General features: G+C 36.7%; 1 protein-coding gene across 2 annotated transcripts in view; it reads right to left on the reverse strand.

Moving 5' to 3' along the window:
- Nucleotides 1–6019: 6019 nt before the first annotated feature.
- The window catches only part of TAFA5 (TAFA chemokine like family member 5), a 290769-nt gene continuing 284056 nt past the window's right edge, over nt 6020–12732 (reverse strand). Inside the window, exons 4-5 of one of the 2 annotated variants that reach the window (XR_009486599.1) lie at nt 9740–9832; nt 6020–8420 (exon numbers count right to left, since the gene is read on the reverse strand). Coding sequence is in view for 1 of the 2 variants with exons in the window: in XM_059847285.1 (XP_059703268.1) it covers nt 8412–8420 (9 nt within the window). In the remaining variant the exon portion in view is untranslated. The remainder of the gene's footprint in view (nt 8421–9739; nt 9833–12732) is intronic. The other variant, XM_059847285.1, reaches the window with a different exon arrangement.

The following is a 12732-nucleotide window of genomic DNA, read 5'->3' on the forward strand; positions in this document are numbered from 1 at the left end:
TTTAGCAGCAAAGAAACATCCATTCCTCTATAACCACTCACAAGAGACTCTCAAGCAAGACCTTTTTTTTTTGTTTTAGTTAGTGGAAATGCCTTCTATTCTTGAGCCTATTAACTTGTAACAATAGAAATAATAGGAGCTGAGACAGGTGTAGAAAGTTTAATTCTCTTCTCTCTTGAGAGCTTCAAATTTAAAAGGGGAGTTCAAAATTCATGATAAAAAAGGTTATTAAAATTCATGAATGCCAGTATAATATAATTTTGATCTGCACAGTTTTTCAGGGATTGTTGTCAGTTTCTATTTCACTGTTAGCCATCATTAACAGCAAATATGACAGATACACTAATGAAATCGATTTGGTCATGTTATCAATTTAATTCAAAAACGTAACCCCATTTTATTACCGTGTAAGTTATAAAGGCTTATAGGCTAATGTCATCTGTCACTGTAAGAGTTCTCTGCTGGACTTCTTAATAAATAAATGTATGTTTATTTTATTTTTTTATATTCTGAATTAATTACTTCAGTACAGCAGTAATGCTGGTTTAGCTCATGGTAGGACTGAAATATTGGCCAATGCACTCTAGGAGGGGAAACCTTTCAGTTAAAATGAAAATAGCAATAGAGTATTAACTTGGAGCCTTGCTACAGCTGAGAAATAGATCACTGTGCAGCAATATTCCCTGCAGCCAACTCACTGTCTAAGAAATGAATACATTCCTCATACCCCTATAAGAAGTGTGCCTTGTTATAAGGACGCTTTTTAAGGTACAGTGAAAGCAGGACTGTCCTCAAACACAGACATCTCTCATTAATAACATTAGAAGGCTCAGTGAGCTATTCCTCCTTGTGTATGGCAATATTTCTTTTAAGCATTGATTATCTGATGAAGCCACTTTATAGCTTTTATATTTGTTTGGAAAAATAACAGACAAGGTTAGCTATCGTTATGACAGGGGTCACAAGATGGCATCATTTGACACAGACCTCTGAATTATTTCACTGAATAATTAAACGTTTAAGCTTGGGAAGCTTCTCAATTATGAATATAAGCTAAGGCATTATCTTAAAAAGTGTAATGAATAGCAACTTGAACTTCTGGTTCAAGTTTTTTTCTTCAGAAAGAACTGGTTTTGGAGCACAGAAAAGTACAGTTGGATGTAAATAATTGTTTTACAAACTGACTGCCTCGTTTCTAGACCAAGACTTCTTTACAAGTAGAAAGCCAACAAGCTTTACTATGCATCTATCTAGACTTCTAATTCTTCACAAGACAGTAAAAGAATTATAACAGACTTCTGAAAAAGCAAAAAAATTTCTTTTTTAACTGGAGAGAGATACTGAAAAAATATTTCATTCCTGATCATCATCAGCTTAGAAAGCTATTCAAATTGCAGTGGTTTCATATTATGCAGCCTATACAAAATCCCCTCAAGAGTAACAAATCTGAGGGCCAATTGCCACCTGGCATCCAAGTACTCATCTAGAGGCAGCTAAAAGCTGGGCTTTTAGCTGGTATTGCATCACACACTTCCAAACACACACCAGCAGCCAAATCAGGATGACCAACCCTTAAATAATTCCTTTGGGACTGCTGGTAACCATTGCAGTGGGTATGTCTACACAGCACTACAGGATGCAACCAATTGGACAAAAAGGAGAGGAGAGGAAGCTTGCTGAGTTTGTCAAACTGCATAAGGAAACTACGGTCACCATCTAAATAATGTAAAATGGCCTAGCCATGGAGTCAGTAACAAAGATTTCTTCCAGTGACATTTTGTTAATCCATGAAGAACAAGTAATAAAGTACAGGAAACATTAACCTGATGGGAAAAATTAAACGCAAAGATTTCACAATAAGTGTTCCCTCTAACTTGCTGTATTTGTCTTTGGCTTTAGACAGTTTTCATGTGTTTCTGGTTTGGAAGAAACTCTACAGCAACACATTTAGGTTCCTGAAAAAGCCTTCGTCATCTCAAGAACAAGATATGCCCATTTACTCTTGTCATTGTCTGTGTCATTTCAGGGGTGTTAGTTTCCTGTGCACAGTGAGGTCATTGTTATTTACTTAGCCAGAATGTTTGCCCCTCCAGAGCTCACCTCCAGAGCTTTGATTTGTCTTGCATGAGCTGAAAGTTACATCATCACTCTCACGTTGCGCTCTTCAATATTCTAAGAAACAAATCTGTCGGTGGAGCAAACCAAGTGTTTCATGGCTTCATTGTGGCAGAAATTTTATGTTGCATCAAATTAAACATTATAATTTTCTTGCACCAATATACATTTTTGTTTGCTAATAGCATGCCATTTAGGCTTATATGTTTTAAAGTTGCAGTCCATATTGAATTTCTGCTTTGGAGTCTGCTTAAATACATCTTTGTAGAGGAAATGGAGAGTTTAGACAGAAGGAGCCATGTTAATTTTCATCTATCCAGGTGGAGATGGTCTGCATATACAGGAAGAAATATATGACCCTTGCACTTGCACTTGCTTTAGTCTTTGCGCTGGGAAAGCCCTCTTTACTGCCACTGGGTGTCTGTGAGCTGTTTTGTGCAATGTGTTTGTACCCTAACAGACTGGCTGTCAATGTACAAACACATTACAAACACATCTGGCTTCTACTACCCACTTTTTGTTAGCACCTTCACAATTCAGTAAAAAAATCTGGTTGACAGCTGATGTCAGCCTCTCCTGTCATTATTGCCTCTGCCTCAGGTGGGTGCATTGTTACGCCTGTGTGAGAAACCATACTAAACCACCTGTCTCTCTTCTTGGGAACACAGAAATGCATACATCAGCTTCTTCCAGTGCGGTGAAGGAGGACAGACACAGCTCACAGTGCTTTATCCAATGGTTTTGAGGTAGTGCTCAAGCTCCTTAGTTAATGTAAACTGCTCTCTGTACATGCTAACAATGTTCCTTCTGTTATGTCAGATTCTATACTAACATAAATACTTTTGGAGTTTTTACTCCTAAACAAAGATCTTTGCAGAAATGTTCCTTTTTCATTCTAGATTTTGGCGTGGGGTTTTTTTGTTTGTTTGTTTTCTTTTTTACATTAACAGTCCTTATGTGTGTTTGGGTTTTTTACTGAAGCTGTTCTTTGTATGCTATTTATTAATACTTTTAGAAAAATTGGGTTTTGATTATATGTTAATCAACTTAGTTCATTTGCACAGGTCTTCTTGCATCACTGCAGCACAATATAGTGTTTTAGTGCCACTTTCACTAACCTGATATTGGCAACATCAAACTTAGAAAATTGTGGGTATGGTCTGTCCAAGCCAGATGTGGAGGACATCAGTGCCATTAGCACATTGTGCTTTGTGATTACAGATATTGTGAGGGTCCTCCAATGGCTTGCTGCAAGCACTGAAAAGGCATAACTAACAAGGATTACCATATGAAACCAGTGACTTGACGTAGGCACTGAGTAGCTTGAAACCAACATTAGTATCTATTTCAAGAGCAGAAGCTATTTTCATATATTTCCAAAAATTTGACATAGTTGACTACATAGTTGACTACTACACCATACAACTACTTTGATGGTGTAAGAAATGATAAATTGACACTCCCCATTTTCAGTTTTTCATTTTCTGCTAACATTTGGTGATCCATTTTGTCTCTGCATGTCTTCATGTGCCTACCATATCTTCACTAGTCTGTGTAATTTACTGATACTAACAAACCGTGCAATCTCAGTATTTATATTTCATTCATAGTCAGAAGCAGTACAGGAACTTGTGTCAATCCTCCCACAGAATGGCTCATTATTAGTCACTATCTATTCTGGCTTATTGTCATTTCCACTTTTTAGTTTAGTTCCCAGTTTTTAGTTTATTTTTAATCAGTGACAGAATTACCTTTTATATATTACCCATGGGTCTCTAAGTTTAATGGGATTTATATCTCAAAAGAAGACAACCGCATTATCAGTAAAATTCTCATCTCTGCAGTTAAAATAATGTTTCCTTTCTTATTTCCCTGTTTCAAATAATACTTCTTTTGACTCCCCTACCATGTATTGAATACTAAAAAAGCACTTATTAAACACTACATACTCTGATACGAAAAAATTTATTTTTCTCTGGTTTTGGTTGTTTTTTTCTTCTGTTTTTTTCTTGACCTTCTTTCTCTACTCAAGCCCCAGTCTCAAAGCAGAAGCAGAATATTGTGATTTCTGTCCATCTTTATTTGCTTATGCCCAGTGTGAGAAATTCCTTACTTCAATGTAGGATTAATTCTGTGATGTCAGAAAAAAAATAGTCAAGCCATTCCTGTCTTTGTCTGTTACTCATGTATATGTGATTCTTGGTATACATCATACAAAGAAGTTTAAAAGGAAATGTCTTCTTATGTATTTTTTTTAACTGGAAAAGATACTGCATATATGTAGGTTTATATGATGAATGAGCTGGTTCTGCGTGTGGTTTTCTCCCCTGATTAAGTGTAATAAATATTTCCATTTTGGTTTGGTTTGGGGTTTTTTTGAGTTGCTTTTTGTTTGGGTTTTTTGTTGTTGTTTTTGGTTGGTTGGTTGGTTTTTTGTTTGGTTGTTTGTTATTTGTTGTGGTTTTTTGCTTTTTGGGTTTTTTCTGGGCTTCTTGTGCTACATCCACTGCTGGCTTGTTCATTTTTTTCTTTCCACTAGTTCAGTTCCCCAGGCATTCAGTGCTGTGGTTTTTCTGTCATCCAATCATTTACCACCTTCTAGTTCAGCTGTTTCTCACAGCTTTAGAGGCTTTTCAGACACAGTGTTGAATTCTTTATTTTCTTCTCGAAACTCTAATTAGTAATCAGGATTGTGATGAGTAGGCTATATGAGATAGTAACTGCCTGGCTTAAAGATTTATGCAACAGCACATGGGTACAATTTCAGTAAACAAGTGAATGATTGAGAATACCACACGAAACCTGAGCTGCTGCTAAGAAGAAATGAATTGGCAAAAAAAAAAAAAAAAAAAAAAAAAAAAAGAAAGAAAAGGCTAAAAGCATAATTATGAAATTGGTGAATAATGTGTCACATTGATTGCTATAGTGTGCTAATGTTTGCTCCATTTGATATCCCAGATATTAAAAGCAGTACTTAAATGTGTCCTTGCCCGGGCTAACAGAACGCTACAGAGAAGCTTTTTTCAAAAAATTTTTGAAGGTTTACCGCATTTCTGGAGGTTGTTTTTATTAGTCTATTATGTGTTTTTATGTATTTTTCTGTTCCTTTTCAAGAATGTTTTGAAAAAGTTACTTGTGTGCAAGCTGAGAAATGACGGATATTTAATAGCATTCAAATAAGACATTACCCTCTGTGTTTCAAATTCTACTTTGCAAGAGGCACATAAAATACTTCCAGAAACAAACAAATTTTTTTACGTAACTTAGTTTTGTAAAATTAAAGTTCACAATATTCTGAAAACATATTCTTCCTGAGAGAGAAACATTTCACCACTGCTCTTAGAGTAGTAATTCACAGTGACAAAGGCAGCCAGTATATTTTGTTTGTTTAAAACTATACATTCTGGGGGAGGACGGAAAAGCACAAAACACATTTTAAGTGCCTTGAAGTGTCTGTTGTACACAAGAGACTCAGAAACTAGAACGCACCTCTGAAGAGTAATCAGAATCTTTTTTCTTTCATAGTTCTTATCCAGAGTAGACCTTATAACCAGGTACATCTACCCTTTCTTGAGTATTTAACGTAATTAGAAACCAAAGGTAAAAGGTTGCATATTCAGAACTCATTGGACTGTATGATTCTAGATGTAAATATTTCAGATATCGATTCTTAGATCCTCTTGTTCTTAGAAGATCCATTTTCCTGAAAATAAATGACTGTAATATGATCTGTAACTGAACACACCAAAATGAAGGTACCCAAGACATGAAAATGGAAGGGTAAAACTTCAAAACACAGTTCATGTCCTCAATTTCCAATTCCATCTTCCTCGCTGTGTTCCCACCTTTCTTATCATCTGGTGAAATTCTTTTGATGACGTCATGCTCAGGGAACAAGTCTCACTTATAAAAGGATTTTCTTTATTTTTCATAATTTAGCTGAACGAACACAAAACTGAATACTGTAAAGCAACAAAAATGATGCAACATCTTTCATTTTTTTCTGTGTTTACTAAATAAGGCTACGAAGCTCCCTTTAAAATAAATCAAAACAGAGAGTTGGTAAAGTGAGGGATCTGGCTCTTGAGGTCTACATGTACAGTAAATCTATTTACCATCATTTATTGCATGACATTTTAAACCTGACATTGGTCATTAATAGTGCAGTCAGTCCATAACACTTTACAAGTGGCTGGGCTTTAATTGCTACTTTGATACTGGTCAAAATCCTATGATTATATAAGAATTTTGTATATATTTATTTTTCTTGAAGACAGAATGATCCATAGTTCATATTTTCCTGCAACCTCTGCATTATATAAGCCTCAGTGTTTGAGTGGGCTTTAAAAAAAATCTTTAATCAACTTTTCATTTTTATATCTTTCATCTATGGTCACTTGAATAATCTCTATATCTTTTTCTTTAGTAGAATAGAACTAGCATAACACTAAAAGTTAATTGGAGTATTAGGTAGTATATTTGAAACCATAATACATTTGCTAGGAAGAAATTAAGCTCCCTTGTTGATTGTATCATACCAGTATGTACTAAACTTATATGCCAAAAGGTACAGTAAAAGGAACAAGGTTTTGTTTCTGTTTTATCATAATTTCTCCCTTGTCTATGCTGTCTTTGCTAAATTTTCACTAACCAATAATGCTGAAAGTGGGCTTTCTAACAATGAGGTAAAACACTGAAAATGGGATCAAGGAATAGGCTTCAAATTGACCCTTACATAAAAGTAGGGAAGAGAAGGAAGAGAAGGAGGAAGGGAGGAAGAGAAAGAAGGGAGGAAGGGAGGAGGGGAGGAAGGAAGGGAGGAAGGGAGGAAGGGAGGAAGGGAGGAAGGGAGGAAGGAAGGAAGGAAGGAAGGAAGGAAGGAAGGAAGGAAGGAAGGAAGGAAGGAAGGAAGGAAGGAAGGAAGGAAGGAAGGAAAACCTTGCTATGAAGAGCAATGAGTAAAATATTTTACACTCTATTTTTATCAGTACATAAAGACCAAAAAAAAAAAAAAAAAAAAGCCTTCCAACAGTGCAATGGTTGAATGCATTTATGTAATATAAACAACATTATTCTTTGCTTTTTCTACACAGTCCTCTCTGGTCATGCTTTACATCCAGAATGTCCCAATGGAAGAAAGCAAACGACACCGGTCACTTCAGAGACAACTGAAGTAATAAAACACAACTTAACTCTGAACCACTTTTCATGACTGTCAGAGTTATCACGTTAATTGTTAAATAGGATTTTCTACAAATATACAACATATAAAAACTGTTAAATATATAACTTTAGGCTTTTCAAAATACATTTAATGATCTCTTTCAAACAAGTGTTACTTTTGTTTTCTCTTTAATTTGCGTTCTGGTGCTAAATGGTGTATCAGATGAGACATAGGCCACAGATGACCAAACATGCTCTTTGCAAATACTGTATTATCCAACTTTAACTATCAAAAATGGAACTGTAGAAGAGGCATGTTTAACTGGTTAAAACGGAAAATGATTTTAGTACGAGAAAGTCAATCTAAGTACAGAGGAATAAAGGTGCTGCGTAGACAGTTTGTATTCTTTTTGTCCAAGTTTTTCAAACATAGGTCATTTTCTCTCAGTGCTCCGTTATGTTCTCTTGAATATGGCATTTCAAGAGCAGGTCTCTGAGTTAGTTTTTACTTCAGCTTTCCATAAAGACTTCTGCTGGACAACATTTCAGCTTTGTGAAAGCTGGAATCATGTCTTTGTGGAGACCTTCAATTTAATGACATAACTCTCTTAAGAGTAAGATTGTGTCCACTTTAAAATAGATTTTGCTCTTTGGTCTATTGTAAATACTGAAAGTATAAGAAAATAAAAGCAATTCAGACAGTTTAGGGCACAAGAAGAGTTTCTCTTTTGCACCTCAGTGTCCTCCCATAGGCAAAACAGTCTTCTCTAAGGCTGATTGGGATGATACTCTTCATTGTAGCAGACTCTTCGGATTGAAACATGTAGGTAACAGCAAGTCCAGCAGTGGTGTATAACGCAGATGAAACGTTAACCATGAACTTTTTTGTATTGCTAATGCCCAAGCATATCTCTTTTTCTATATTCCTTAGTCCAGTGATCCTTAGAATGGTGGAACAAACTTTAGCTCATAATGCAGAGGAATTATGCTGTCATTCATGAGATACAGAGAAACAGACAGTTGAGTTGATGACATATAACAGATGATGATCAACAGCAGTGAAACTTGACTAAGTTAAGTAGCTCACAGAGAGCCTAAACCACTCCTACGAGGATTCTGTGTTGCTGCATTTGTCAGGAGACCTGTAAATCAATAAGAACAAATGAGTCAGTGTTTTAATTTACAATTCTGCTTGTCTTTGCTGTCCATTATCATAAAATGCACTGTACTGAGGTTTTTCAAGGAGACAGTTAATGAATTATTAGCTATTTATTTAGCACAACATTTTCCCTGAGAAAAAAAAAGATGAAAAAACATATATTTTATTATTAAAATTTTATGCTTTAATAATTATTTCTAATAAATTATAGCTTAAAATAACTTCAATGCCATCTAATTTCTACTAAGTTTCATGCACATTCCTTCTCATAAAAATCACAGAATGTTCTTTTGCACTCATTAAAGTTACAAATAACCATGCCAAATATACATGGTGATTAAGATTACTTTTACTTTTTATGTTCAGGATGTAATGAAAAATGGACTTGAAAGCCATGACCATATATTAAAAATGCAAAGTTGTTTGTACTGGAGGCTTTTCTGCAGTTAAGTTTCCAAAGAGCACTAGAGTGTGCCTAATTTAATCAATACTGCCCTCTAGCGATGCTATTACAAGTGCAAATTAATGTAAATAATGGCTATTAATAGTCAATTTAATTAGAAAATTGTTTTAGTTATGCACGAGAAAAAAACAAAACAAAACAAAAAAAACCCCACAAAACCCCACAGAATATAATAAAAATGGGAAAAGTTCTGCCCAATGAACCTGTTGCAAAGAAAATTGAATGGAAGCAGCATTTCTAAAGGGAAGCAGAACCGAAATTCCTACTATTAAAGAAAACAAGAGTACTGGAAGACAGCACAAACACAAATGAGAAAATAATGACTTATTTATACAATAAAGAGCTAGCTACTCATGCTCACCCAAAATATGAGTTTAGAAATGGTTTAAAAATTCCACAGATTCTGTATACACCAAAATGTTGTAGGGTGTATTAAGCAAGCATGATTGCTACAAAATGCTGTTTGCATTTTCAAATGCTATCTTCTGCTTTGGTATTGTTCTGTCTCCAAGTAGTCAGAACTGTTATTACTGATGGAAATACCATGCAATACTCCATAAAATACTGAACAGTGAATGTAAAAGAGCAAAACAAATGAGAAAACACAATTCAATTGGTTTAAGCCATATATCGAATTTTTAACCTAATCTTCAGAGCAGTACATGAAAGAAAAATCTACCTCCAAATCAATTTAGTGACAGCTTGAAACATATGGATCTCTATATATATATGCATGTAGAAAGAAAGAAAGAGAGAGAAAGAGAGGCAGATAGACAGATGAATACTTTCCGTACAAGGCATAAGGTGTACGTCATAGATTTCTGCTTTTGTCCTCTCACCTTTTCCAGGAAAAAACACCCCGGAAATCTTGCAAACAGCCTTTCCTTTTCGGACTAGTGATCAGATCTCCAAACCACATGTCCTCAGACAGGCTGAAGGCAAAAAACCTGGTTGATTATTGTGGTATATTCCCCTTCTTAAATATACTTTCAGCAAGAGAAATAATGTTTTGCTTCTATTAATTGCCCTCTTTCCTCTTTAAACTCTTTCTTGACCTTCCGGCTATGCCCCCTATTTTTCTTCCCATTAGAAAAGAACACAACTTTGAAGGTAGTAATACTTTTTAGGTTGAAAGACACAAAACAAACAATTCATGGTTTATAAGGTCTGAAAGAAAACTACTATGTGTTAAAAATTAGCTTGACATAGCTCCGTCTTTCCTTTATAATGCCAGAAAGGCCCACAGTTAAAAGCAACAGTGTAAACTGCTGATGGACTGTATGTTCAGTGTTTTCGTAGTGTGCTTCTCTACCATACTGGTCCCAGGAAGAAGAGAGAGTTCAGGTACAACAACATACATTCAGAGATAACCTTCTGCTTTGCCATTTTATGGGGATAAAAGCCTCCTTCTGTCCTTCCTTGCTATCCCTGTCTCCACCCTGAACACCCCTGCTGCATGAATATGGTAGTAACACTTTAAAAGAAGATGAGAAGAGGGGAGAAAATTATGCACTTTAAAAATGCTGAGGAAAGGCATAGAGCAGGCTTGAAATAAAGTGATGACAGGAAGAGGAACAGATTAGAGAACAGGAAGTGAATTTACAATTTTGGACAATGACAGGAAAAAATGAAATGAAAGGGGGGAAAACACATATATTAGCCAGGGAAGTATAAACATCACTTATTAATGAAGGCATGAAAAAGTAGCACGATAGGTAATAAGATTAACAGATAAAAAGGAGAGAGAAGATAGGAGAGATCACAATGTGTCCAGAGAAGAGGAAGAGAATGCACACCTACCCTCCCACCTCCTGTTTTTCCCTTTCGTTCCTCATTACAGGTAAATTAATCACTCCCCAGAAAAACAGATCAAATAAGAGAAAAGAGGGACTCCTAAAAAAAAATAAAAAGGACTAGTTTACTATTTATAGTAATAGTTCAATCCATAGAATAGAATCATAGAATCAGTTAGGTTGAAAAATACTTTTAAGACCATCAAGTCCACCCCAGCACTGCCACGTCCACCACTAAACCATGTCCATAAGGACCACCACAAATATTTCAAATACTTCCAGGGATGGTGATTCAATCACTTCCCTGTGTAGCCTTTTCCAAAGCTTGACAACCCCTTTAGTGAAGAAATTTTGACTAATATCCAATAAAAACCTCACCAGTGCAACTTGAGGGTGATATCACTCATTCTGTCCCTTGTTACTTGGGAAAACAGACTGACCCCCTTCTGGCTTCAACCTCCTTTCAGAGTGATAAGGTGTCTCTGGTCCTCCTTTTCTCCAGGCTAAACAACTTCAGCTCCCTCAGCCAGTCCTCAAAAATCTTCTGCTCCAGACCTTTTCCCAGCTTTGTTGCCCTTCTTTGGACACGCTCCAGCACTTCAACGTCTTTCTTGTAAGTGAGAGGCCCAAAACTGAACACAGGATTTGAGATGTGGCCTCACCAGTGCCGAGTACAGGGGGAAAATCACTACTCAGTCCTGCTGACAATACAATTGTGGATACAAGCAAGGATTCCTTTGGCTTTTCTGGCTGCCTGGGCAGAGCTGGCAGTTCGTCTACTATTGATCAGCATTCTCAAGTCCTTTTCTGCTGGGTTGTTTAACATCCACTCTTCCCCAGCCCTCTAGCACTGCACGGGGTTGTTGTGACCCAAGGGCAGGACTCACCACTTCACCTTGTTGAACCTCCTATACTTGTCCTCAATCCACCAATCCAGCCTGTCCAGAGCCCTCTGCAGGGTCCTTCTACCCTCCAGCAGATAAACACTTCTGTCCAACTTGGTGTCATTTGTGACCTGACTGAGGGTGCACTCAATGCCCTTGTCCAGATTATTAATTAAGATACTAAGCAGAATTGGCCCCAGTACTGAGCCCTGAGGAACATCACTAGTGACTGTCTGCTGACCAGATTCAATTCTATTCACCACAACTCTCTGGGCTCAGCCACCCAGTGTTTTTTTTATCCAGTGAAGGGTGCACCTATCAAAGCAGCCAATTTTGCCAGGAGAATGCTGTGGAAAACAGTGTCAAAGACTTTACTGAAGTTAGGTAGGCAACATCTGCAGCCCTTCCTCATTCACTGAGTAGGTAGCCTTGGCATTAGATGAGGTTGGTCCAGCAGGTCAATGCCTCTCATAAACCCATGCTGGCTGGGCCTGATCCCCTGTGCATGTTCCACAGGATGACACTCAAGATGATCTGATCCACGACCTTCCCTGGCACCAAAGTCAGGCTGAAAGGCCTACAATCTACTCCACAGAAGCCCCAGGTGGCAGTTCTGCTGACCTCCCTCTTTACTTCTCTAAGAATTGAAAACGTGAATTGAAACACATGAGAAGCACCACTTCCCTAACAGGCATGTTTAAAGTAAAATGGTAAAATTGGCTCTTGATAGCTGTTTGGCAGTAATTTTTAGAATATTAATTAGCTCATCAGCCTGCACTAACAAATGTAAATTAAATAACTGCTTACATAAAACTGCTTGAAAGCCTGGGAAATTGGTTTTTGCATTGATTTGGTTCTTTTCTCCCACCACTTAGGAAACTTGTAGCAGCATCAAACTAAAGAAAGGCTGCATAAGTATCACATAGAACAACATTTTTTCTGCTCATACACAGAACCCATGTCATTTTGAGGTACCAAAGCATATGTCTGTTTGTCATTGGCTTCAGTGAAGTCAGAAATTCTTCCCAGCTCTTCAGACAGCAGGTTCTGCTTCCTTTGGAAGGAGCCAAATATTTGGGCTGTAAGTTTGAGTTTCTTCAAATTTGAGGTACTGAGTGGGTATCTAGTATCAGATATTAAAATACTACTGTATGT

The sequence above is a fragment of the Haemorhous mexicanus genome, chromosome 5, assembly GCF_027477595.1.
Source record: "Haemorhous mexicanus isolate bHaeMex1 chromosome 5, bHaeMex1.pri, whole genome shotgun sequence".
NCBI classification, from domain to species: Eukaryota; Metazoa; Chordata; class Aves; order Passeriformes; family Fringillidae; genus Haemorhous; species Haemorhous mexicanus.